Source organism: Astatotilapia calliptera, chromosome 6 (assembly GCF_964374335.1).
Source record: "Astatotilapia calliptera chromosome 6, fAstCal68.1, whole genome shotgun sequence".
NCBI lineage: Eukaryota > Metazoa > Chordata > Actinopteri > Cichliformes > Cichlidae > Astatotilapia > Astatotilapia calliptera.
The window spans coordinates 9,826,045-9,853,319 of NC_137427.1; the positions used below are offsets into that span (position 1 = coordinate 9,826,045).

The 27,275-nt window shown below is 39.3% G+C and overlaps 3 protein-coding genes across 7 annotated transcripts; all 3 read right to left on the reverse strand.

Annotated features, from left to right (window-relative positions):
- Window positions 1-1,384: 1,384 nt before the first annotated feature.
- On the reverse strand, window positions 1,385-9,565 carry syngr2b (synaptogyrin 2b). The gene is made up of 4 exons (XM_026170132.2): window positions 8,644-9,565; window positions 4,454-4,691; window positions 2,922-3,058; window positions 1,385-2,358 (listed from the first exon to the last, which is right to left on the reverse strand). The coding sequence occupies exons 1-4, from the start codon at window positions 8,761-8,763 to the stop codon at window positions 2,083-2,085; spliced, it is 771 nt and encodes a 256-aa protein (XP_026025917.2). The 5' UTR covers window positions 8,764-9,565; the 3' UTR covers window positions 1,385-2,082.
- A 1,270-nt stretch (window positions 9,566-10,835) lies between these two features.
- Window positions 10,836-16,666, reverse strand: LOC113023777 (platelet endothelial cell adhesion molecule). Its single transcript, XM_026170134.2, has 13 exons — window positions 16,529-16,666; window positions 16,405-16,431; window positions 16,181-16,307; window positions 15,917-16,098; window positions 15,475-15,658; window positions 13,874-13,977; window positions 13,483-13,755; window positions 13,081-13,386; window positions 12,903-13,004; window positions 12,790-12,817; window positions 11,911-11,959; window positions 11,745-11,810; window positions 10,836-11,663 (listed from the first exon to the last, which is right to left on the reverse strand). The coding sequence occupies exons 1-13, from the start codon at window positions 16,557-16,559 to the stop codon at window positions 11,595-11,597; spliced, it is 1,548 nt and encodes a 515-aa protein (XP_026025919.1). The 5' UTR covers window positions 16,560-16,666; the 3' UTR covers window positions 10,836-11,594.
- A 241-nt stretch (window positions 16,667-16,907) lies between these two features.
- On the reverse strand, window positions 16,908-25,600 carry LOC113023778 (Fc receptor-like protein 5). 5 transcript variants are annotated; one of them, XR_013909421.1, is made up of 12 exons: window positions 25,469-25,600; window positions 25,354-25,380; window positions 23,584-23,865; window positions 23,196-23,492; window positions 22,693-23,001; window positions 21,469-21,801; window positions 21,061-21,111; window positions 20,486-20,621; window positions 19,262-19,372; window positions 19,143-19,167; window positions 18,401-18,488; window positions 16,908-17,125 (listed from the first exon to the last, which is right to left on the reverse strand). XR_013909421.1 is itself a non-coding variant. In XM_026170136.2 (11 exons), the coding sequence occupies exons 1-11, from the start codon at window positions 25,572-25,574 to the stop codon at window positions 17,105-17,107; spliced, it is 1,614 nt and encodes a 537-aa protein (XP_026025921.1). In that variant the 5' UTR covers window positions 25,575-25,600; the 3' UTR covers window positions 16,908-17,104. The 5 variants fall into 5 exon arrangements, 4 of the variants coding, with proteins under 4 accessions (XP_026025921.1, XP_080158485.1, XP_080158487.1 ...); XM_026170136.2 differs by lacking the exon at window positions 20,486-20,621 and having other exon boundaries at window positions 22,693-22,965; XM_080302359.1 differs by lacking the exon at window positions 20,486-20,621.
- Between the last annotated feature and the right edge of the window lie 1,675 nt (window positions 25,601-27,275).

The window sequence follows — 27,275 nt, forward strand, 5'->3', positions numbered from 1 at the left end:
GAAAGTACAGCATATCCTCTGCAAACTATATTAAATTTGTACTACTGCAGCAAATGAATGACGCAGCATGCACAAGACGCCTGAACCTATGACTTTATTCAACAGTTGTGCATCTGTGACATTGGCACGAAGGCAAAAGAAACTGAACTTGATCAAAAACAAAACAGGAAATGATAGAAAAACCAATGAACCAAGCACAATTTGATCAGTGTTTATAAAACTTGCAGACCATGCAAATCAAACCAGTCTCGCATCTAAAACATGAGGCTATGTGCATTAACCCAGTTATGATTAACATTTAAGCAAAAGCACAAATGCAGGATACTTTGTACTTGATACGTGCAGCAAATAATCACTTTACATTTTTGTCACTGAGGCAGATATGGCTTACTTTTGAAGCTGCAAACAGGAAATAATGTTAAAGAAAAAAAAATATAGTTGAATCATTTCAAGCTCCTTTCACTGACAACTACGGGTTGCCAATTTTGATTTCAGAACTTTCAACAGTATGGAAATTAACAAATCATTCACGCACAGCAGTGAGGGCAGCTGTGATGCACAGCTGCTTAACCTTAAAATAACTTCAAGATTTAATCATGGCACAATTTACTATCATTCACCATCTTACATATGTCATTCAAATTTCTCCCTTTGATGCACAAATGATAAATAAGCAATGTTTTCATACAGTTGGCTTCAGTAATTTATGCACATCTTTAAAGGAACAAACCTTATTCCCCATCCACGGATATAAAAGCAGAAGAATAAGAAAAATGTTTAGTGAGTATGAGCCCATCCAACTGACAATTCAGAGTTTGCACACTCACGCCAAAACTGATGCCAGGCCAAGTTTTGAGTGTAATCAGATCGACAACAGCTGAGATTAAAAACCAGCAAACATTTAACTGTTGGGCACAAAGCAACATTGCATAACCCCAGATTTTCTAAGTGTATGTGGTGGATGCACATGTTGCAAATTAAGCACTTATTCTGTAACTATACTAACACACTGGGTATATTTCCTCTCCCACAGTGAACACTAAGAAGCAGATAATAATCAGTGTTGAGGAAACAAAATGTCACTGAGACCTTGGAGGAAGTGTGAGGCTGATCTGTTCACAGGCTAGCAAGAAAGCATTGTTAATGGCAGTTAATAAATTACTCGTCTGTATTAGGATATGGTAAATCTGTTCAATGAATGCATAGTTGTGTAGAGTCTCCTCCCCCCTCTCTATCTTAAAGGTGGGATCAAAGTCCAATGAACGCTGCTGCAGGCTGGAAACATTTAACCAATTTTTTTTTTACAAACACAAATCTGCTGTATTTGCCTCAGTCAGACTTGATTAAATTCAGGGTCCTCACAGTTAGTAAACATGGAAAAGAATACATTTATGGATAGATAATTTTATGGTTGTATGTAGACCCCCAAGTTTCACAAAATACAATTCTGTCAGAATTTGGCTTTACAGTAGTTTTTCACACTAACAGTCAACTCGCATTTGCAAATTAATTTAATACCTCGTAAACTAGTTGCATCTCCACAGGCTTAATAAATTGAACAAACAAAACAAAACAAAACGTATGACCAAATAAGAAAATATAATCAGCCACATACAACCATGAAAATGGCAGTTTTACTTGTGAATTGTTTGTATAAATGCATATCCTCAAGTTCCAACAGATTCATGAGCAAAACATTAAATGCTGGCCTCTTCCACTTGTGGCTGTCATAAGCACTCTTCATAATGTCACATTATGTGACCCTCTTCTACCTCCAGGATCTGCTCATTTGAGGTAAAAGTTGCATCTTTGCACAGGGGTCAAAGGTCAGATTACCCAATCATCAGCACTAATCTCAGCAGTCAGCCTGATGTCTTAAGACCTGATCACAGACCCACTGACGTAAACAGCAGTGTTCCTCTTCTCTAACATGGAGTTGCACTGCTCAGGCTCTCAAATCTGACATCGTTAAATCAGCGTGAAACCACATCAATATGATATAGCTCTGCGGGTGTGCAGTGCAACTGCAGTCAGTCCACCGACAGACGAACACCACCTGGCCCATGTGACCTCCCCTCTGTCTCAGTAGCTGGGCGGCTGGTAGCCGGCATCTACCTTGGGCGGGAGGTTTTGGGCGAGAGGAGGCTGCTGTTGGATGTCAGGCAAATTGCTGGGATAGGCTGTATAAGTAGTGGGGGTGTAAGTGGTGGGGGTGTAAGTGGTGGGATTGTAGGAGGTGGGGGCATAGGTTGGAGGATAAGGGGTGGCAATATCCGGCACCGTCTCCGTGTAGGTAGGGATGGCAACATCCTTTACACCATGGCGGAAACGACCCAGGGCGAAGTATGTTAGGATTCCCTGCATGATGAGAATAAAAATGATGAAGTCATTCAAGCTTCTGTGAAAAATGTGCAAGTAATTAATCACACGAGAGGCCGATGAGCATTTTTTTCAGCAATAACAGAAATAATGCAAATTTTACACAAGATTAAAAAATTAATGGGAGACACTCATTATGCACTGATGAGCCAAAAACACTGAGCATTCCTGCCTAAAGTGTTAAACCTCTGTTTTCTGCCAGAAGCAGCTCTGACCTGCTGAGGAATAGGCTAGAAATACAATTTGAAGGGCTCTGTGGTATCTGGCACCAAGATGTAAGCAGCTCTTTAGAGTGGACTTATTAGGCTTTTCCTTATCCTCTGTCATAGATACACTGTTATCTTAATCTTAATGAAAAGCTACAAGACTGGGGTTAACAAACACATCTAAGGGAATCAGTACATTTTCTAAAATGTTAAAGCACTCTTTTAAATCAGAAAAAAGCATCATCAAGTACACAATCAAAATATCTACAAAATACTTTCAAAACTAAATTTTACTGAATGATAAAGTGACTAAATCAAAGCCGCAATCCCACTCACCCAGGTGGCGATAGAGAAGAAGGAGAAAGCTATGGTGGCACGTGCGGCGTCTTTGGGGATTGAGTGGTCATCGGGAGTTTTACTCCACTGACTGGCCAACAGGCAGAAACACACAAACCACAGGAAGGTCCACACTCCTAAAACAAACATCCAGAGAAACAGACGCACAAATGATCACCTTTTCCTCACTGGATGGAGGAACAGAAGCGTTCAGCTGAAAATACAGATATGAAAAGATAAACAACAGGATTCCCCCGTCTCCATCTGCTCGCACGAAAACGCGCCGTTTTTCCAAACTAACACTCTTTTGTTTTCCTGAAGAATGGCTGACTGTGGAAAGCCGATGTCTGTTTATTTTCATCTGAATATGTGAGGTCATACTCCTCCTCCACCCTGCAGCTCATTCCACGTCTAATGTTGCAATGATGAATACTGCGTTATGTCAGGGAAACAGTCAGCAGCCTGTCCCAGATTACACCAACACTCAGAGGCTTTCGACATGAACAAGTTCACGCTTTAGGAACAGCTTGAATGCATGAATCACTCACTTTCTTGCGTTTTTGACGATGGTGGTGAAAACACTTCAATCTATAATCTCCATAAGATGCTCAATTAGTTTATGATGTGATGACTGCAAAGGCTGTAGCCATTTAGCTCATGCCAAGTGGATGCGAGTATCATCTTGAAAGAGAGCACTCCCATCAGGACGCGAATGATTCAGAGAACCAAGTTTAAAGAAGAAAGAAGCGCCATTTCAACAATACGTTTGAGTTTATCTAGGTCACTGAAATGAATGAAAGAAGAAACACATATTTCTGACCTCAAAATCGGGAAATGTTCTGTTATTTTATTGTTTATCATAATTTGGTGTAGTATGAATGGCAATGGGAGAGCTCTTTATCCGTAGAAAAAATAAATAAATCTAAAACTTGTGAAAACATAGTTAAAATGCAAAAATCTATGCCTTCCACATTGCACATTGTCCAAAGCCATCCAGTGGACCAGACCTGAGTCTTTATTGGGCCCATTCTGGTCACTGGGCCTTTATGTTTGACACCCTTGCATTATAGGATTAAAGGTGATCACTAAGAGGTACTTTGTATTAACATGTAGTGACCCTTCCCTCTATGTCAGGAGTGGGTAATTCATATTCCCAAGGACAGATGCTCCAAAGGGAAACAACAGCACAAACAGAGTCGAGGGTACAATTCGGTGACTCTAATTAGCAGAGGTGAGGCCCAGGAGATAGCAATCACCTATCAATCAAAGCAGCCATGCCCCAACTTTAACTCTTCACAGAATCCAAATGAGTGAGTTCTAAAAATGGTTTCGCCCTCTTTACAGCTGCTACGAATAGATAAATTACATATAGAGGCTGAAACTATGTTTGCACCAGGCTGTAAACACACTTCTGCAAACACACCCACCCACTTTGCATCACCACCAACTATTTTGCCTGTCATTGCCTCAGGTTTTTCTGTCAGTCTCTTCTTCCTTGTGCAATCTTTATAAAAATAAACGTTCATGCTCACCAGAGAATCCCAGGTCAGCAACGACAGCAAACCTCCTCTCCTCTGCGTTGCTCATAAAAGGCAGGTAAACGTCCAACACGAGGAAGGCCACACATGCCAGGAAAGCAATCACCCCGATACCGACTGCATAATGACACGCCGAGTCGTTGTGATTGAAGATGCATTTGGCCTCAGCTTCGTAGGGGGTGTTGACGTAGCCCTCTCCCGTGATACAGGCAAACACCACCATGGCAAAAATCTACAGAAAAAGAGAAAAGAAGGCGGGCATTAATGAAAACGAATGAAGAGTAAATAAACGCGGAATTGTTGGTAAAAGCTGATGTTTGCATCGCTCAAAATATCTCAAACTAATCAGGGTCCAGACATCCTCCTGGACTCAATTTATGAATGATGTGCAGGGATATCTCAGCCCTGGCAGAGGTGTCCAGTCTTAAGATGATCTTGTTTGACTTAATGTACATATAAACTTGTGACGCTCATAGCGAATTCAATAAGCTAAGAGTCAACAAAAACAGATATTTTTCTATCATGTGTAACATGTGCCACAAATCCACCATTATAATATTGTTGTTTAAAAATAAAATTCATCCAATGTGATGTTCGGCATGTACAACTGTGCCCTGGAGAGCTACAATAGGCTAGACGAAGATACTGTGTGAGCAGTTTGGAGATACTTTAGGTTTGTTAAACCAACAAGTTCTACTTTTTTCTTCGTGGTTTAAAATAGAAGAAAAAAAAAAAAAACACCCAGAAAACCTGATAAAAATGCAGCGGCAGCTCTGTCGCTGTCAGCTCCTTGCTCGCTCTCTCTTTAACATTTGTCAGGGTTATTGTCAGTTACAGTAACATTATCATCCTTTACTTGTTGTCTCCAATCATGCACACGGTGAAACAGACCAGAGGAGAGAAACCAGCATGACTTTAAACGACAGGAAAACGCAGAAATGACTCTCATACCAAACTACAATGACAAAAAAATACAAATATTTTTTCTTGGTTGCACTATGCATTATTTAAGTAACTGATGAATAGTTACATTTATGTATTTATTTACTTGTTACATTTTGTTTCAGTCATTTTTTATGCCATGTCTGATGTTTACTTATAGTTAGGAATAAAGTTTATGAATTTTACACTGGACACTTTGTATTGCCAAGAACCCAACGACATCAGTGTTAGTACTAAAGAAGTGCTGTATCACTGTGTGTCTGTGTCTCTGCATCAAGCAGAGGTTGGATATTTAGAGTGAAGGTCACCAAAATTGGCAAAATGGATGGAAAACAACAATCTGCATTTTAGATATGCTGTTGTTAATAAACATAAAACCAAGAAAAGATCTTCACCTGTCTTTGGATCTGTGAGTTCAGTGTAGCTTACAGAACGTTGGCGTGCAGATCAAAAATTAAACCTGTTGGGCAAGTAAAGAACTTTGTGCTTTCAAGTGTTATTTGTTTTTCAGACCTTTAAACGTGTGAAGGTGTTTAACTCTTTGCAGGCATTACATGACCTTTTCAGCTCCTTCCAGACAGCCGTTGTTCTAACTTTATGAAAAATGAAAGTTCCTAGAAAATACGTAATGTGCTGTAGCATGAAGGCAACATGTAAAATACTTTTTAAGCAGCCAGTTCTTCAATGTGTTTTTGTATGCAACAGCTGGAAGTAGGATCAAAAAGAGGCTTGTTTTAGAACTCATGTGAGAAAGTTAGCAAACACCCCCAGGTTTGTCTTGTCTTCACACCACATCTATCAAAATGAAATGAAACTGTTTAGCAACAACAAAGTCACAAAAGCGGGTGATTTTTGTGGAAAATGGACAAGCTACATAATTATAACATAACATCTTTTCTTACTATCAACCCCTGAAATATGGACTTTCCTTCATGTTAGTATGTGGAGTGTTTATTCCCTCTGACAGGCTGTCCCGTGGTTGGCTTCTCTGTGCTCTGGTTACCCACCTAACCATGTGACCTACTTCTGAGTGCAGCTGCCTGCCATGTGATTCCTGAGATGCCACCAGCTCCCTAACATTGCTTATAATGAGATCTGGGAGGAGGACAGAGAGAGACTGTTTAACTGGTGGGAAGGGAAAGAAGGCCAAAGTCCTGCTGGTGGGATGAAACCAACGATACAGAAAATAAGCTGCAGACAGAGACATTGGAGAAGTGAAAAGCGGGGAGGGGGGTTCCCTAAAATGGAACAAAAGTAAGACAGGGACTTTCAGAGGAGTAGATGGAAATTTTTGTACATTTTTAAAAGAACTGAAAGTATTTGTGCAATGAATAACAAATGTCGAACCGACGCACAAGTGTCACATGTTGATTTGAACTTTCAGTCAATAAGCAACGCAAATAAGATTTGTTTGGATGACTTGTTTTTGCATTAAACCTAAATGACACGCATTTAGTTACATAAATATACTGCAAATATACTGTTTCAGGGAAGGTGTAGCTACTTTTAATGGCCAGGAGCGAGTGTATGCCCTTTTTTGTTTCAGGTAAGGCTGTTATAGCCCTTCCACCCAAAAAGCAAACAAACAAACAAAAAACCCAAAACAAACAGGTGTGTAAAAATATGTAACAATACAAGTGATCAAAATAACAAAATATAAAGACTCTGTGGAAAAGAAACAACTGGACATACCCTTTATACAGGAAATGTCTTAAGTTTGTGGTCAGATTGGTCAAAACTGTTATTTAAACAACAGTTGCTGTTCATACTTAGAAAGGTCTCTCAATCATATGGAATTATAAGTGCAAACTCAGGAAGGCATGTAGGAAGTTTGCCCTGGAGAAGCTACGAAAAGCAGTAAGATGACTGAATGTAAGGTGAGTCATATTTACTAAGAAAACTGGTATAAAATAGGAAGATAAATCCCACAATCATGTTGTTGGAAAGTTCTGGGGAACTGGAGGCGGTTTGCACTTCTCCTTTTCCCATGTTTTGGAGCACACTATGTGGTAATGCGGTATTCTAATAAAGGTTAAACTGTGTTGAATGATATTGCAAAAGTTTTTGTAAAAAAAAAAAAATTGCCTAGTTACAACAGCCGGGCAACATATTCCATTCACTGGTACACAATTCATTCGTGACACACAATATTGCAATAAATGCCAGCGTTAATGGAAAATGAAAAAAAAAAAGTTAAATAAAAACTATGATAACACTGGTCCCAGGACCAGGTGTGCTCCTCTTTTGTGCAATCATACATGCAGGTGTCATTTTCTAAGATTAAAATCACCAGAGATACACAGTGATCCAGCCTGGAAGAATCTGAGATGAGCACAGCTGCACTGCATATGTGTGCCAGTCACAGGGGGAGATCAGTAGCAGACATTCAACAAGCATAACAGAGTAGCGGGTGTCACCTTACCTGCCTGTTAGCCCCTGTTTACCACTGACACACACATGCACACAGACAACAGCTACAGCCAAGGGCACAGTCTGTCCTCATCTGCCACACTAAAAACTGTTCACTCTGCAGATTAATGTGTGCGCTCGTCTTTGCCCGGGCCTGTCCTGCACGGGAGAATATTAATCTTCATTTACAAAGCACACGACAGTCAAGCTTAGTACATTCTGTGGAGATGTCGTAGCTCGATTTCAACTAGGAAGTGTTCAAGGACAGAAAACGGTCCTTCGGTGTCTGCTCAGTCACTCAGGGTTGCACAACAGTATGTTTTTCACTATATCAACGGTCTCATTGAGATTCATTTAGGACTTTGCACATCCCAAATTCTGCGTGCCTTAAGATTTACCCAGCAACAGGTGATTAGGGCTGTAAAAGTTCCGAGAACTTTCTCTCAGCACGATTTCCCCTTTTTAATGTAAACACCACCTACTCTGACGCTTCAGCCTCGAATAATAAAGACTTTTAAAAACATCGACTTCCATCCGCTGTGTGAAGTGAAATTATGAGAACGTAATCTTGTGGATTATAAGGAGTTAATTATTAATGCCGATATCTGGCAGGTAGTGTTTTCCCGGAAGTGCAGTTTTCAGTCAGCAGCAGCGGGGGTGACCTGCGGCGCTGTCACGGAGAGTCTTGCTGTAAATACGACGCCCGCCGGAGGAAGCGCACAAAGCTGCCCGCTGTCCCGCGGCATTACCAACATATCTCATCTTCACCTCTGTGCGCGGACTTGCTCACATACCCCGCTGGACCTTTAGTTTCAAACACAAACAGCACTCACCCAGCTGAGAAAGCGCACGATGGTCTGAGGCTGGCGGATAAACTTGTAAAAGTCGAAACCTCCTCCTGCGAGCGCAGCTCCGTACGCACTTACACCGCCCGTCTCCTCCATGTCTGCCATTCAGCCGATCCTCCGGTGCGAGTAGACCTAAGGGGAAAGCAACGCTCCGGTCACAGTCGACTAAAACTACCAGCTACCGCCGCCTCCTGCACTCAAGTGGGACCAGCTCGGAGACACCTGAGGTAGCCGCTGTGCGCAGAAGGGGCGGAGCTACACAGAAAACTGTGGCCAAGTTACTCTTCAGCGGGAAATACGTCGTAACAAAACTTGGTGGCGAAGTAACTATCAGCTACTGTGATTGGTCCGCTCAGGATTACCGACGCTTACTGCGCGTTTTCGGCTACTGCAGTCTTCAGCGAGAGAACAACAACCATCGCGATAATACGATCATAACAAAAATGATAATAATAACAGCGTCAACATAAGGACTCAAAAACGCAGACAAACTATCAGAACTGATGAGATATGGAAACGCTAGTGGGACAAATAAGTTTGCCTCTGAAAAACAAACACACAAACACACACACACACACACACACACACACACACACACACACACACACACACACACACACACACACACACACACACATCCTTGCATTTTATATCTAAGTGAGGAAATCTAATTGACACAATGCGTTCCCTAAACCTAACCTTCAAATATGAATGTCTAACCTTTAGCCTAAACCTAACAAGAACTTAACACACTAACACTAAAACCACATTTTGAGCGTCAAAAATGCCTTCAAACTTGTGTGGCTCAGAAATTGGTTGGTTACTTATATTAGTAGATAGACTGTAGTGAACATGATTTATGAAGGGGTTATACATAAAATAAAGAAATAACTTGTTTTGAAGTATTTTTTAATTCTGCATATTTGTGCCAATATTGTCATCAGTCCAGTCATTTTTGGTTACTTCCAGTAAGTTTTTAGAACTGTGATGTTATATTTGTTTCAGTTTCTGCTGCCCCCTTGGCTAGATCTCTCTTGAAAAACACATTTTTAATGTCACTGACACTTTTTACCCAGATATATAAAGAATATATAAAAGTATGGTTGCAGCAGCTGCTTTTTGATAGGAATGCTCTTTCTGGCTCTAAATTACTTGATGTGATCGATATTTAGTGATATGACTCACCTATTTTTGACAGATTTTAGGTCAAAAAGCCATTTTTAAAAGCTTAAATTCCCTCAGTCATTTCTTGGCAAATACCGCCATGGAGGTAATGGTGTAGGGGTCATGTAGATTTCCCACTGAAGCATAATTCAGGAATGACCCTGTTTACCTGTTAAAGCTCTACAGAGGTTCCCTGCAGAAATCTTCATTTTCTGAGAGCCATTACTTACCAGAATTTCTAGAACTGGACCAATTACACCTACTGAATGGTTCTGCAGAGTTTGAAAACTGCAGGTAATGCACTGGTTCTTATATATAACTGAGCACTCAAAGTGCTCTTATACAATTTACCTCATTCACCGATTCACACAAGCACTTTTTTCTGTGCTTTTCATCTAGCATTCACACTCCGATAGATGCAGCAGAGCAGAATGGAGCAGACAACCAACCTTCAGATTGATAGGTGACCTGCTCTAGCTCCTGAGTTACAGCCACCCCAATGTATCAAATATGTATTCAATGTTAAATGTATGTTTTGTTTTATTTTAATGTAGTGCATTTTTATTCCAGGTGTGGTGAGGCTAAGAATAAAGAAGCTTATTTCAGACAAGAAAGCCAAAATCTTGTGTTATTATCTGAAAATTTCACAGCAATGACACAAAATTTAAGTTATTATCTAATTTAGAAAAATAAATTTTAGATATTTGAATTTTTAAAAGTAGATAATAACCCCAGATTTTTACTCATAGGTGGCAAAAAAAAAGTATTTTTTTCCAGTGGTAGATACAAGCTTACACAAATGGCGGCAACATTGTGCAGAACAGAAAGTGTGCAAAGTTTCTAAAAAACATTTTAGAAACAAATTGATTATTTGTCAAGTAACCAAGTGGTTTTACTGACTATAGTGGCCATAAGCTCATTCATGTATGACTAAAATTCACAAATTTTATAATGTAGTCAATTATGTGTTTCAAAAGTCTTTATCCAGAAATGAGTTAAGACAAACACGAATGTACAAACGAAAGATGATTTATTTAGAGAATTCTTGTATTAAACGTTTTACCATTCCACCCCCCCCCCCCCGCCCAAAAAAAATAAAATAAAATTTCTATGCTAAATTATATGCTATCATCATTTTTCACACCAAAATATTGATGAACTGATAACTTTGTAATAGTTTGACCAACAAATAATTACAATAAAATCATCATAGCCCAGGCACAGTCTGAACAAATTTGTTGTTTTTAAATGTGTAATATTTAATATTTTCTGCAACACTCGGAGCTTGCTATATCCTGGTTTGTTAGCCAGTTTTCACTGCAAAACATTACAATGTAGAGGTTACGAGTGAAAATCATGATAAAAATAAACAAACCAAACAAACACATTAATTACCCCACATAACTTTCCTTAATCCATGCATACAAATCGCCCAATTCCTGTAAAGCACAAAGAAAAGCCGTGGAACAAGTAAACTGACAAACTCGTGTTAGAAAATAATTTTGCAATCAAAAATTATCACACAGGCACATATAAATATACAACTGGGGTCAAAAATGATTCCACTGGTTAAAGAGAGTTCTTTCTTTCTTAATTTTGTTTCCCTCATCCTCATCAGTATTAAACTTGGCACCTCTGACTTAACTTGTCCTTCACAATGTTTTACAGATAACTGGTAAAAGTGCTCATGCTGTAAGGACGCTGCAGCACTGACCAAATGTTTATTTCACTACAACAGTTCACGTTTAGAGAGCAAACATCCACGTAGTTCTTTAAACTGGTTCATCCTTCAAAGTCTTCTTCTGAATCTGGGGCCATTCATCTTCAGAGGATTCAGATGCCTGAGGGGAGAAAACAAACAAAATACTTCAACGGCTTGTTTATCTCTAACTGGGTAACAAAAGAAACGTATCTGGCCTCACCTGATCGAATTCATCCTCTCTCGCTGCTTTCAGCAGATCAGAATCATCACTGTGGACTGAAAAGTCCTATAAGAAGACATTATTGAGTGGTGCTTACTGTGCTGGGAGTAAAGTGGTACAATACAATCAGTATGTCATTGAATGCACTAAAGAAATCGCCACTTACCAGCTCGTCCTCATATACAGCTTTGCTTCTCTGCATCTCCAAGCTCCACCTGCAAAGAGACAAAATGCACATGTAGGCTACAGCTGTCTTAAGAATGATTAAGTGTGCAAGCACAGACATTTTTATAGTCCCATACAAGGGAAGGAGAGAAAGGGGTGTGAAAAAAGTGGTCAAATTCAAAACAACTACAGTTACTTTAATACCCCAAAGTGATTCAATCTCCACAGACTTCCATGTTATTCATTTTATTTCATTCGTTATTTATATCTTAAACTGCTGTTAGGTTGTTGAAAGCTGACCCATTTTAGTGAAGTCAAAAATAAGTAAGTAGCATTTCATGTGACATTTTTTATAAGACACATTGATCACTTGTTTCAGTTCCATTATCATAAAAAAAACCCCAATTTTTCCAAATTTCCAAACCACAGCACCCCATGTTCAATCTTAGCTCCCCAAATCTTACATGTCATTAAAGACAGGATCACAAATGTACTCATAGCTCTCTGGTAACCCTGTGATGGTGAGTCTTAACTGTAGACAAGAAGGGTGTAGCATCTAATATACAGTAGAGTTTTTCCCTTGATAGCTTTAATATTTAACCACAAACAAATAAGAATCTAGGCTTGAACATTACATTCATTGTTGCTGTTCTTTGAAAAGCCGCTGTGCTGCAAAAGGAAAACAGGAAGCAGGGCCACTTTACTTTGTTACTTATAGTCCACCATTGTTTCTTTCAGTGGCCTATGGTGGATAACACCCCAATAAAAACAAAGAAAAACCTGACTCTGGAGGAAGTAGCACAGTTCCCTTCACATAGGAAGCATTGACATTATAGTTACTATACTTTTCAGCAGTTTCAGAATTAAACAAAGAACTCACAGAGACTTTTCTCCATACTGCCTCTTCCCTGAAACGAAAGTGAATAATGTTATTTCTCAGCAGCAAATGCAAAGGCTGCAAAACGAGATGAAAGAAAAAGCATCTGTACTCACTGAAAATCACTCCAATCCAGCAACAAGCAGACATCAGGAAAATCAAAAAGGCAAAACTTCCAAATACAACTCCCACTACAAAGTCAGGAATGCGGTTCAGCACTAGAGGGGGAGGAAGATGAAGAGATGATTTAAGCTGTCACCTGGTATCTGTATGTTTGACTCAAATCAACTGTACCTTCTTTATCCAAATATCGTCTCTTGCTGCTTATGGCGGTGCTGTTGTCGAAGCTGTCTGATACTTCACAGTAGTACGTCCCGGCGCTTTCCCTCCCCACAGATAGCAGGAGTATCGATCGTTGTGGCATCTGGTCCACCACATAGTAGTAGGTTCCTCGATCCTGTAGGAGGGTTTTGTCGTGGAACCACTGATAGTGTGGATGTGATCCCTTCTCGGCTTTGCAGTAGAACCTCAGGCCAGTTACAGCGTAGTTTTCTCCAGTGTCGTAGTCATAATGCATTGTCACAGGTCCACTAACAGGGACTGTTGGATGCCAGAAAGGGATGTCAAGACAAATAGATGTTAACTGTAAAAACACATGCTTATCTCAGTAATTTCTTAACAGTTTTAAAAACATACCAACATGCAAGGGCAACCACTGACTGTATGTGGTCTGTTCTCCGTTGCTCGCATGGCATCTGAAAAAGCCTAAGTGGCGGTCCATGACCAAAGGAAGCTTAAATATGGAATGTCTCTTTTCCACTGTCATGTTGAAGACCTGCTCTTTCCCACGGTACAGCGAGTAGGTGATAGGCAGATCTCCTCGTGTTGAGTTACAGACAACCATCGCAAAATAATTTTGTGGCTCTTCCTTTAACACAGTGAAGGAGATGTCAGGGGTTGACACAAACTCTGAAAGAAGAGTAAGAAGAGTGATGTTATTTTGTTGATCTGCTGTCAAAAAAACAAACCATGATGAATTTACGAAAACATGACCAGAAGGATTTTTCCCCACAAAATGAGTGCTAACCTTTGACTGTGATTTCAATTTCAGAGCTGTTGGAGGTGAAGACTGTTTTGTTGAAGACGTTGGTAGCCACACACTTGTAGGAGCCACTGTCTTGAGGATTTGTTCTGAGGGTGACAAAGAAAACTATTCCTGTAATATTTGAATTTATTGTTTCCATAGACTGTACAGGAAAAATAGGTGTCAATATATGGCCAGCAGGGGGCAACTCCTCCAGTTACGTAAAAGAAGTCTAGAGGAGTTCTAGAGTCTATGAGAGATTGACTCTTAAATCATTTTCTGATAAGTTTATGGTCTAATCACACTAGTTTCAGGTCCCTGTTAGTTTCTGTTAGAGTCAAAAGAAGAATATCAGGTATGCTTTAGGGTGGGCCTACCTGGTAAATTAAAAACCTTGTATCTGTCAAAACATTTGGTCTGAATGACTGTTTTATAAATTAGCTGATGATTTCTTAATCAGTCTTAAATGATTATTCTTAATGGTTATGCAATGTTTTCTCTTGTTTAAACTGACAAACAGCAACATCTATGGTGGCCCTGAGAGGCCAAACGGACTGCAACTTAAGAAAACACCAGAAACAAGAAAAACGCTGCAAAAGCACACAAAACACAACGGAGATAGGAAAAAAGAAAACATAAATAGGAAAAAACAGATTTCCAAAAGCACAAGGGAAGTGTTTCTGGGGAGACAATAAACCGACGGACCAGTTGCAGGAACCAAAATATGCTAAGAATTGCGCTGGGAGACACTTGTGGAGAAGTGGAGGATCTATCGGTTTTGTGAGGAAAGAAAAGATGAGAGGTAAGTGTGTTAGTCTAACTATTAGCCTAAAAATCCATCATCAGTATTATATGAATCATGATAAAACACACCTACCATGTTTTGGGTTCCTGCAACATGTCCGTCGGGTTATTGTCTCCCCAGAAACACTTCCCTTGTGCTTTTGGAAATCAGTTTTTTCCTATTTCTATTTTCTTTTTTCCTATTTCCGTTGTATTTTGTGTGCTTTTGCAGCGTTTTTCTTATTACTGGTGTTTTCTTAAGTTGCAGGCCTCTCAGGGCCACCGTAAAACATCAGACATTTTGGCCCATTCTTCTTTAAAATACTACTTGATTTAATTGAGTTTTAGTAGTATTCATTTACGCACAGCCCTTTTAAAGTCCTGCCACAGCATTTAAATCAGAACTTGATTCTTTTCTTTTTCAGTCATTCTGTTGTAGATTTGTATGTATGTTTGGAATCATTACATGACCCAGTTTGGGCAAAGCTTTAGCTGTTGGACAGATGGCCTCACATTTGACTGTGCAATACTTAGAGGTGTTCATGAACAACTCAATGACTGAAAACATCTGTTGTTGCAAAACCAGCCCAAATCATCAGCTCTCCATCATGCTTGACAGTGAGTATGAGCTGCTGGCTGTGTTTGTATTTCACTAAACTTAAACTTGGTTGCAGTTGGTGATGATCAGGTAATCAAGTGCGTTTGATTTGCAGCACGTGGTTTTTTAGATAATCCTACGCTGTCAGAAGCTCAAATGTAAGTGGACTGTTGATTATTAGTAACATGCACCTGCTGGATTGCTTCATTTGATTGTCACTAACCTGTAGATCGTGAGCTGGTTGTCATAAATACGACGGAGGGAAGACGGCGATACAAGCTGATCACTGTGCAGCCATTTGTAGGAGATATAATTTCCAGCGCTAAGTTGACAGATTAGCTGAAGTGTTTCTCCCTCAAAGAAGTCATCTGGACCAGAATTGATGATCTGTGCACCTTTCACCGGCTCTGCAGGACAGACACAAGAACAGGCTGAGATCATGGTGCACTTTCTGAACAACAGTAATGCTTATTGATACTGACTACTGTTTCCCCAAACTTCAGCCCCCAACTTCAAAAACAAAAGCAGTTATGTTTTTTTTTATATCCAAAGCACTGGTGAAACACAATGAAACAGTTTTATTAAAAAAATAATTAAAATATAATAAAGACAACCCAGAGTGATAGTCAGCAACTGTTTATATGCATATAAATAAAGGGACTCACCGATAACCTTTAAATAGTGTAGGTTGCTGGATGTGGAATTAATATGAGAGATGGAGCGGTTTTGTACGCTAGCCACACACTTCAGATAGCCGTCATAACGCTTTTTGATAACCATGGGAATGTTTGCGGCCTCCCCTTCCAGTGAAGTGTATTCACCCAATGCCTTGTTGGGGTCATCCTCCCTGTAAAAAGGGTAGTAATTAGAAAAATGTCATCATTTAATGTAACGTGTCTCACCACAGTGGTTAAATTGAATGTACCCACTTAAATATCTGCAGCAGGATTTCGTGATTTATCGGGTGGTTCGGCACTTCACATTGAAACTCTACATACGTTTTCACCAAAGCCTCATTGGGGCCATACAGTTGTGGATGCCCCAGAAAAAACTGACCTATAAAGAATAGAAGGAAAGACAATGAAAATATCACAAAAAGAATCAACAACAACACAATTAAAATACACACATACAAACAGTAACGCTCACTTACTGCTTTCCTTAAAGCAGCAGCACAACCCTGCAGGGATGAAAAAACGAGAAAGAAACTAAAGAGATTGGAAGATTTTAACATTGCGAAATATTAAGTTTACTGTGGTTCCCTTTGTGTTGCTTACCCAGAATGACCACAAAGAAGGAAGCAAGCATCTTCTGGAAAAACAACAGACTTTAATACAACATTAGTCCTTGAAAATTATTACAGGGAGCTGCTGTCAGACACAAGTGTGACAGTTGTCAGTTTTAAACTGTGTGTTTAGGCAATGCATGTGGAAAAGTACGCACACACCCTCTTCGAAACATGTGCAAATAACTGATAGTGTTACTCTGGACCTCCCTGCTCCGTGCCTCTGTCATATCAGCTAATTAACTGGTGTTGTTTGCTATGAATATCACGTGAAACACAGTGTAAAGTAAAACTGAAAGTAAGTGTTATGATGTGTTTTTGCATTATTTTAATAAAATAAAAAAAAAAGCAAAAACACCAGAAACAAAAAGTAATCTAATCATTAAAAATTTATTTGCATCAAAATAACAGTATACAGGAGGTAGGCAATGCAATTTCGCACTTGTCTATAACTGAATGTTCCAACAGTGCCATGTAGAAAGTTCAGTAACCCAAGAACATTAAATATGAACATAATATAAACATTTAAAATTAAATATTGTATTAGGAGGTGAAGGAGTCTTGTGCATCATACTGTGACCTCAGTGATCTGAAAGAGAGAGAGAGAAATATGTTACAATCACATCTAAGGGAGCTGATTTTGGCTTAAATGCAACTTTTTCTGCTCACTTTTTTTTATTCTTGGATCCAGAAAAAACAGTTTTGCATGACTGACAGTTCAAAATAAGTGCCTTTGTGCAGTCACACATCTAAACACACAAACACACGAACAACAGAGAGCGAGGACTCTCAGGAACTGTTTTTGTTATTAGCTGGCACCACACATGAAACATCAGGGCACAAGCACACATACCAGTAGTTATGCAGGACACTGGTGTTGTGCCAAAAAGTGATTTCCAATGTCTTTGTGTTTTGTTTTTTTAACGTCTAATATCGTCGCTTATTTTAGCAAATAGACTGTAGTGAACAGGATTTATGAAGGATTTTTACGTAAAACAAGGAAATGACTTGTTTTTGAAGTATTTTATGACTCTGCATATTTGTGCCAATATTGTCATCAATCCAGTCCTTCTTGTTTACTTCCAGTAAGTTTTTAGAACTGTGATGTTATATTTGTTACAGTTTCTGCTGCCTCCTCGGCTAGATCTCTCTTGAAAAACACATTTTTAATGTCAATGACACTTTTTACCTGGATAAATAAAGGATATATACTGTAAAAGTCTGGTTGCAGCAGCTGCTTTTTGATAGGAATGCTCTTTCTGGCTCTAAATTACTTGATGTGATCGATATATATAGTGATATGACTCACCTATTTTTGACAGATTTTAGGTCAAAAAGCCATTTATAACAGCTTAAATTCCCTCAATCATTTTTTGGCAAATGCCAGTGTGGAGGTTATGGTGTAGAGGTTAAGAACTGACAAATAAATTAATGTTTTCTTGTTACAGTTAGGAACCATTGGTGCAGCTCACTAGTCTGTGGGTTTGGCATCTTCAAAATCTTCATGTAGTTTACATAGTTTGAGTCTGAAAGCTTATGCTATATATTTATGTCTCCTGTACACTGATTATTTCTTATCAGTTTGTTCAAGCATGTGTGATTTCCTATCAGATTCCAAAAATATCCCCCTGAGAAAAATATAGAATTTGTGCTCAGAACAGGAAAATTGACACACTAAGGAAAGTGGAGAAAAATGTGTTCCTTGTTTTATGTACCAAATGCAGTAGTTCTTTACAGAAATCCTTCAGTGAATTTACATATACTTATTTCTTAATTATAGGAAAGAAAGGGACATTAAGAGTGTGACTGGACACTAACATTTCACTGATCCTGAATAGTAGTATTATAGTTTTTGCTTGCATACCTGATTTTGAACATCACAATCTGTAGCAGTAGTATCAGCCATATTTCCCCCTGACTGGGGCGTCAGTTCAGACTGGAGTGCATCAGAGCTGGGGTGAGATGGCACAAACATTTATGAAGAGGATGATGTAACTAACAAACAATCCTTCCTTAGCGTTAAACAGTTTATAAAAGAAAATATGTAAAGAATGCACATGCAAATAATAACACAACAACAAAAGAGCCATATCAAAGTCCAGATATTTTAGATATGAGCCCGTTCGTGGTTAAAATATTTTGAAAGGCCAGAATATCTATATTCCATCGAAAAGCATAAACTTTGAAAGTTTCCAAGCAATAAGCAATAAGCTCAACTCTGTGCTGATCCCTTTTAAAGCACATTCGGTTCAGCTCATTTAAAAAAATTGAGCCACTTTGCAGCTGAATCGAACCCGTCTGACTCTTCAGAAATTAAGTCAAACTCCAAGATGCTTTGACTGTAACAGCTTACCTATGGAGGTAAAGCTCAGTGACATTTGACTGCAGAACAATACCACATGTAGCAAATATGATACAAACTACAACTCTTATATGCAAATTAGTATTTAATTAATTTTTTTTTACTTCATCAGAAAGTTCGCTAAATACTCCATTAAAAAAAAGAATTTTCTTGCATTATTTCATTTTTCAGGCTTTAAAGTGTTATGTAAATATAAGATGATCACACTTAGTTATAGTTGGAGTGTTTCAGGTGTAAAACTTACTTTGCTGGAACACTGTTGGTATGAGCTGGAACAACAGATAAGATGACAAGAAGACAAGAAGTTTTAATAGGAATTCCTGCGTGTGTACCAATCAGTGGATTCCTGGTTCTCACACACACCTTGGTTGTTTTCAAACATCTTGTACACGCAGGCTGAACCCACTGCTAGCATGAGGAGAACGAAGCAGCAGAATGCGATGGTGACAGCTTCTGTGATGTTCATGCAAAAACCTGAAAGAGATGAGACGAAGACAGTTTCACACTCTGAGGCAGCGCACACACTGCTGCACAAAAGTTTAGGGTCACCTGTGACATCTACAAGTTTGAATGAACTGCATATTTGTTTTGAAATAAAATAGTATAAACTGTACCAGAAATGTTGCAAATGACAAGCAATAAGCAATAAAACGTTATCAATCAATCATTAATGACTTTTAAATGACAGTTACATTTTTACGCAATTTTGTTTTCATTAAAAAGGCCAAAGGCTATTCTAACAAAGGAACAACATTCAATGCTGGAAACTTGCAGGACTGAGCAAGAATACAAAGAGTCTCCTGACAGAGACACAAACACCTCATTGTTTCCCACAAACCTCGAGCTGCAAAATTGCTACAGATGTCCAAATATGTTTGGATTAAAAAGAAGAAAATTTGTGTAAAACAGAACAAATCTGTCAAGCCTCATGGAGGAAATGTTCTGGTTTGGGGTATGATGTGGAGGTAAATATAAGATTTGTGCAGATTAAAATGGATTTAGCTGACAGACGTTTAGGATCGCTCTTGTCGGGAGCCAGCTTCCTCGTACAACAGGTCAATCAGCACAGATCCAAAATATGCAAGAATTATGTAAGAAAGAAACAGCTGGTTGTATGTCTGGCTGGGCCACCAAACACATCTGTTTTTGCCTATTGAGGTGATGTTTTTGCATCTATTCAGTACCCATGAAACCAGTCTCACTTGTAGGTGGTGCTTTGTGTACAATGGAGTTCACAAACAAAAAGCCCGCTGAAATTCACTTTCTTTTAAAAAGTGCAATGCAAAAAACTCAAAATCTGAAAAAAGGGGGTGAGAGCAGAAGATCGCGATAGAGACTGCACTAGGATCAGAACAGGAAGTTTCACTAACGCTAAACAGCCAAAGCAGGTTATGTCACAAAGACAGGCAGAGCTACGTGGGGGTGGGGGGCACAGGTGAACACAACTGACAACAGGTGAGAATAATGAGGACTCAAAAGAAGACAGACAGGAAACAACGCTGACACAGGGCACAGGAGAAAACATCCTTCAAAGTAAAAGCAGAGAATAACCCAAAGAGACTGACAGGCATGAATACTGACACCTACTACTAACAAGATGACGCAGGAAGCACAAGGGGGGCTATCATGATAATCAAGAACCCTCTTTTCTTCTTCTTCTTTCAGCTGCTCCCTGTAGGGGTCTGCCACCATCTCACCCTATCCCTAGCATCCTCTTTTAATCCTAAATGCAAGAAATCACAAACCAAAACTTATTACTAAAAACAAAACAAACAAAACTAAAACAAAACCAGACCTAAGATTTGTAATACACTAGAATGACAAAGGAAGCATAACAGGAATCCTAACTATAATCACAAAAATCAAGACTTTAGACACAAAGAAAGGGTGGAAAAAAAAGAAAATTAAAGAATTCAAAAAAATGAATTACTGACAATCAATGAAGACTACAATGCTGTAACTCTACTCCTTGGACAAAAGTAGAATTTAGAGGGCAAAATAACTTCAAATTCATTATTTAATCGACTGTACTTTTCATCACTCTGCACTTTCATTTAATAAATACAAATATTTTAAAATATTTAGATTTATTTTATTTTTTTTGCATGACCCCAAACTTTTGTGCAGAAATAAGATTAATAAAACAAACAAAATATTTTTACTTTGACTTGGTGGCGTTTCGGTTGAGGACGCTGCTTGAGACATGGAGTTGACTGAAGGCATAAAAAGTGCAGAAACCCACAGGAAGACACATTTATATTAAATGATGCATGTGAACAAAAGCCTGGGTTGAACAGAAATCCTTTTTAAAGCATAATTTGGCCTTCTTGGAGAGAGCTAGACAAAAAGCTCAATACCACACTCATGTCTGGACTGTGGCATAAAGATTCAAGGGACAGTCTTAAGGTGGAAATGATCTATCATGACTGCTTATTTCAATTGGTACTGTATGTTTTCTTGCAGAGAACCATTACATGGAGTTTATAAACCTCAATAATAAAGCAAGTTAGTATACTTCCCAAAATGACTACTCCACAAGTTTTACTCCTCTCTTAGTCCTGGTCTTTCACCTGTGACTTGGACCAGCTCAGCTGCACTCTCCACCCAGGGCCCAGAGTCATCGTAGCTGTCCCTGGCCCTGCAGCGGTAATACCCAGACTCCTCAGGGCTGAGCTTAGTGAGGATGAGGGATTGTCTTCGGTCAGCGAAGGCAATGTGAGGCAGGATGGGCTGAGTGTGGGAATCCGGATGAGACTCAGAGGGAAGGACAGAGTCATTGAAGAGCCAGGAGATGTAAGGAAAAGTTCCTCTGCTGACGTGACAGCTCAGCCTTGCTGTAGTCAGTTTGGAATCAGCTGTGTACAGATATTCCACCTCCACTTTCACATTTCCTCCAACTGGAGCTTGACAGACAAAGAAGAAGGAAGAGAGGGTCACAAATCTCACATAAAATATAGACTTCATGTAAAACATATCAATGCAGAGGTGTCTTAAACATGCAGTCTTTCTAATGGCCAGCAGGGGGCGTTTCGTCTGGTTGCAAAAACAAGTCTAGAAAAACGACGCTTTCCTCATGAATTTGTGCTCTTAGGTTTGAGTCTACTTGTCTTGGTCCTGTGTCTGTCCTTACTTAAGAGTTTTCCTCTTTGTGATTTTCTCTATTCTTGTAATTCTAGTTTCGTTTTTTTTAATTATGTGTTTGAGCTTTTTAATTTTTTCATAGGTTGAGTTTTCAGTTTGTTCCCATGTCTTGTTGTTAATTCTTGGTCTGTGGGAGCCGTGTTTATGTTTTAGTTACTTCCTGTTTTATTTTGGCAGCGTCTGTGTGTTTAGTATTTAGTTTTACTTCTCTGTCTCTTCCAGGTGTCTCTCACCTCTTTGTGGATATAGCTGCTGCCTTCCTTTGTCGGCCTGTTCAGTTCAGTTCTCCCTGCTGATTATGCTTTATGACTTTTTCAGACATTTGGATTCATTAGTTGATTCTCTGTTGTGGATTTTCATAAACCTCAACTAAATAACGGTCAGTCTTTTGTTTTGGATCCTTTTCTGCATCAACACTTACTGAACGCAACTTCAATTCAGTTCAGTTTTATTTAAATAGTGACAAATCACGATGGAAATCCTAGATAATCCCCCGATCTGAATCGTTTACACATTGAACTTCATATTGTATTGTAATGTAAGCATCTCTAATGGGCAACAGGAGAAAGAATGCACCTTTAAGTCACTTTTGCATTGGTTGCATCCATCTACAGTCTATGGTAAAGACCGAGATCATTCACACATCTTCATACCTACTTCCAGGTTCACAGGCTCACTTGTGAGGTCCTGATTTTCGGTTTTCACCCGGCATCGTGCCTCTCCCATGTCCAGCTCGGGGACTACGACTACAAGGAACCAGGCAGCCAGGGTCTGAGCTGCTGTGACGGAGTTCACTTCTTTACCGTCTAGTAAAAGATACAAGTTCACCGGAGGGCTCCCTCTTGTTGACCAGCACGTCACATTGCCATGGTAACTGGTTCCCTCTTTATGAACGGAGAAGGAGATCTCTGGCTTTGAAACATAGACTGGTGCAGGAGGAAGGAGGAAGAGTTTTAACTTCACTGAAATGGAAAAAATATCAATCCCTCAGTGCTAATGAAAACTCATTAAAAATGCCCTCTGGGAACATTACAATGGACCTAATTGCATGCAAATCTATTCAGTGTTTCATGAGATATTTCTGAACTAAACTGGCTGATAGCGCCAAGTAGCAAACGTAGTATTTATAAACTTTGTAAATTCTGTTAATATGTACCTTTGATTGTCACCTGGACCTCTGTGCTGCTGGAAATCCTTTTGATCCCATTCACGCTGGACCAAGCACTGCAAGAATAATTTCCAGCATACTCAGGAGTTACCCTCTCCACCAGCAGCTTGTTTTCCACAAAGTGGAAGGGGAGAGAAGTCGAAGATGTTATTTCCTTCCTGTTAAAAAACCAGCTGTAGGAAAGGTTGGACCCCATTTCAGCGTCACAACTCAGGGCCATGCGTGACCCCTCGTATGCAACTGGGGGGAAGGGTTCAGAGGTCACTCTGGTATATGATGGTGGAGCTGGAAATCAGGGAATAAAAGACAGTTGGTGAAGAAAAGGGGAAAGTCAGTTGAGTAAGCTTTAATGAACTACCCAGCATCCGATACTCACTGACTACTCTCAGCTTAATGCTGTTGCTGATTTCTCTGGTTCCTCCAGCTGTGGCCCTGCAGTGGTATGACCCTTCTGACGCTGCAGTTACTTTGATAGGGAATGATGCAACTTGGCCACCTTGAAAATCTCTATTGCGGCCAATTCGCACACGTCCATCCTTTATCAGCTCATAGATGACTGGTGGGGAGACGTTAGATGCAACACAACGGAAAACCACCCTCGGGCCACTGAAGGCCAGGTCAGGACCAGTCAGCACCGGGCGAAAAGAGCTTGATCCACCTAAAGAAGCAAATGAAACAACTGTGCATGCAAACTTGAAACTATAAAAAGATTTAAAACTATGCTCAATAACACCGGCTAAGTACCGTTCAGTCTATGTTGCTACTCTTACCTGTGACCTTAAGCTGTGTGTAGTGACTGAAGGAAGATTGTGGGTTGAATTGTAGAAATTAGGTTCTTAAAAAGGGTGACTGGGGTCGGCCTCAGAGACAAGGTGATGAACTCTATGATATGTTTGCTCAGCGTAAAGATGCTATTCAGCATCAACATGCAGCGACCTAGGTAAGTGACTTTGAGCGTACAATTGTGGTCAGAAGTTTATTTACAACTTGCGTGGGCATGGGTTTCATTGTAATATTGGACTTTTAATGATTTATTTGAACTGTTTTTCCCAGGCTGTAATGTTAGTACGACACTGGTACAAAATTATAGATACCTTTGATGTATGGAAAAAACATATGTATGTGGAATTTGTTCCCCCCTTCCTGATTTCTTAGTTTTGTTTTGTTTTTTTTTAAATATTCGTCACTCTTTAAAGTTTCAGATAATCAAAAACATTTTTAATGTTAAACTAAGAAGTAAATGCAAAAGCTCTCCAAACCTACCTGGACTTATCTGGAAAGGTAATTTCCCCCGCTTGTTAAATCATGAATTATTTGGGAATTTTTAAAAGCTGATTTCATTTTCACTAGCCACACCCAGGCCTGATTACCGGCAGACCTGTTGCATCAAGAAATCACGTAAATACAACCTTTGAGAGGTGATGTTAGAAGAGATTCAGATTATCTGAGGCAACTGTGTGATGATATCATGTCAAAATGGACCAAAATCTCAGAGGGATGTTTACAGCACTTTGTGGAATCACAAAAGCTTTTCAGGCCATGTTAGGCAAAATTCAATGAGTTGTGACACAAATTACAAAAAACATTCATTTCTTTAAAATTAAGAGTAATATGTAATCTATTACTTTTCTTTTAGTAACAACCCCAGCAATGGTGATTTGCACCTTACAGGGACCAGTCTTTAACTGCTGTTGGCAATTTTGTACATCAATAATAATAAAAAGGTCCTAAATCACATACAGGACACTCATTAAGCCATTTTGCTTTATAGAATTTGAAAAGTGGTTTTCCTGGTATTACCGACTACTGACTGATATCTGTAATTACAGCCAGCAGACACAGGGAAAACAAAGACACATTAGAAGTTTTATGCTGTGAAACAGCAGGGATAACCACAGCACCACTATGCTGACTGATACAAAATGAAACACATCAGACATTATTGAATGCTTTTCATTAAAGTGAACAATAAAACTTTAAAATCTAAAGAAAATATCAACTTTCTTGTTGTTTTTGTTCGAACACTGACTGTCCACATTACTGTAACCTTGTTTCTGAGAGTATTTTTAAGAAGCAAACATCTGAAAAGCGTGAAGATCTCTGTCATCTTAGCCACATATCTTAAGCACCCAGTTAACACACTTACTTATCTTGACGAGGAAACTTGCCACAGCTGGAAAAAACAACACACACATTAACAATATTATTCAATAATAACAATAATAAATTTTCCCAGTTTTACATCAAATTAATCAACTCACCCAAAACTGGCAAAAAATTAAGAGCCTGACGTTTCTCCATAACCCTCTCATGTACCTTTGGGCATGGTTTCTTCAGCTTGCCAAGGCTTGCAAGGGTGTTACACATGTGTTGCAAGCAGATAACATACTGGGCTGTTAACTTCATTTTAAGGATCTCTGTGATGTCAAATGCAAATATAGCTAAAATGTGCACAAAGATTTTGATCAAATTGGAGAAAAACATGCACAGTCAATATTAAAGGACACAGTGAGGCCACAGTTAAAGTCTTTGAGTGACCGTGACCACCATACTTTCAACATATTTTGTTTACTCTACAAGTGTATGTGCATACATTCCTTATGTACAACAAATTGTATCCATAACCTGCATAAATCCACACCACACCCAAGATGTTAGGAGAAATAAAAGAATGAGCCTGCTTCCTTTTGATGAATAGTTTAAATGCTTTTGATTAACATGTCAAAAACATTCAATACAGTTAAAGTGGTAAAAAGTGGTAAAAAGCTCTGATATAAGTTTTTCATTCATCTTCCATGGGAATAAGTTTATTTATTTAGCTTTTGGTATCTATATTTATTTGTTTATTTAAGAGGGACAGTGCACATTAAGGGACATCAGCAAAAAAGATGCAAGCAGGCCAGCTGCTCCGGACATGGGACAGTACACAGATATAGAGGTTTCTCCTGTGACATTATGCACACATTGCTCAGGTGTTTTCCACCATACTGGGTGTGATATAACCATTACTAGAGAAAAATGTGTTTTCCCCGACTGTTTGGCGGTGGTTCTGGAGGTTACTGGCTTTCATTGGGTGAAATCGGTTACAAAGAAGGTGCTGCACAAAAAAAACCACCTACTGATTGCGTTGATTACTACCTGGTTGCCTGTAGTTTTCCACGTTTGTCTTCAAACATCTGCTAAGTATTAGGGGTAGTAAAACCTAAAAAAAAAAAAGTGTGACGCAACTGGAAATGGTGAAAGTTTGCCTTCAAGGTACAAATTGTGCCTTAGAGCTCCAACATGTTTCAAAAGAAAGCTTTTACTGTGAAGGCAAATGGTCTCCAGATTACTGGTGGTGGTCAGAGGGCCCGGTGGTGCCTGTGTCCGGCAGCCTCGCCTCTGTCAGTGCGCCCCAGGGCAGCTGTGGCTACAATGTAGCTTGCCATCGCCAGTGTGTGAATGTGTGTGTGAATGGGTGAATGACTGAATGTAGTGTAAAGCGCTTTGGGGTCCTATGGACTAGAAAAGCGCTATACAAATGCAGGCCATTTACCATTTACCATTATTATCCCACTTTTCACTACAGCTCTGAGTAGCTGGACAGTGTTCATAGACAAGTCTATCACTTCCATTCAAACTAACACCTCAGCAATATTCTACCAAAGGGCACGGGTTTTTGCCAACCAGTCTGGGATACTTTTTTTCCCCTCATGACTGGTGGTTGGCAGCTGATCAACCACCAGTATGACTAAGGTTTTATTCACTTGGCTCTAGAATGGCTGACAAGTTAAGCTCATGTGGTTAGTGGTCACATGTCTGCAAAACATAAATATAACAAAACACGCATAAAAACAACAATGCAAAGACGTTACACAAAGTTAAAAAAATCGTCTTCACAAGGCTCGAATATACCGATTTAACGAAGACATTTTTTTTTACCTACATTGAAAAAAAAAAGCCTTATAATTTAGCAACTATAATTCTTGTGAGTGTGGTGTGTATTGTCAGCATATAGCAAGTACCATATAATGGTTTAAAACACCATGTTACATTTGACCTCTGACCTCTCCTTCAGTAGATTGATCT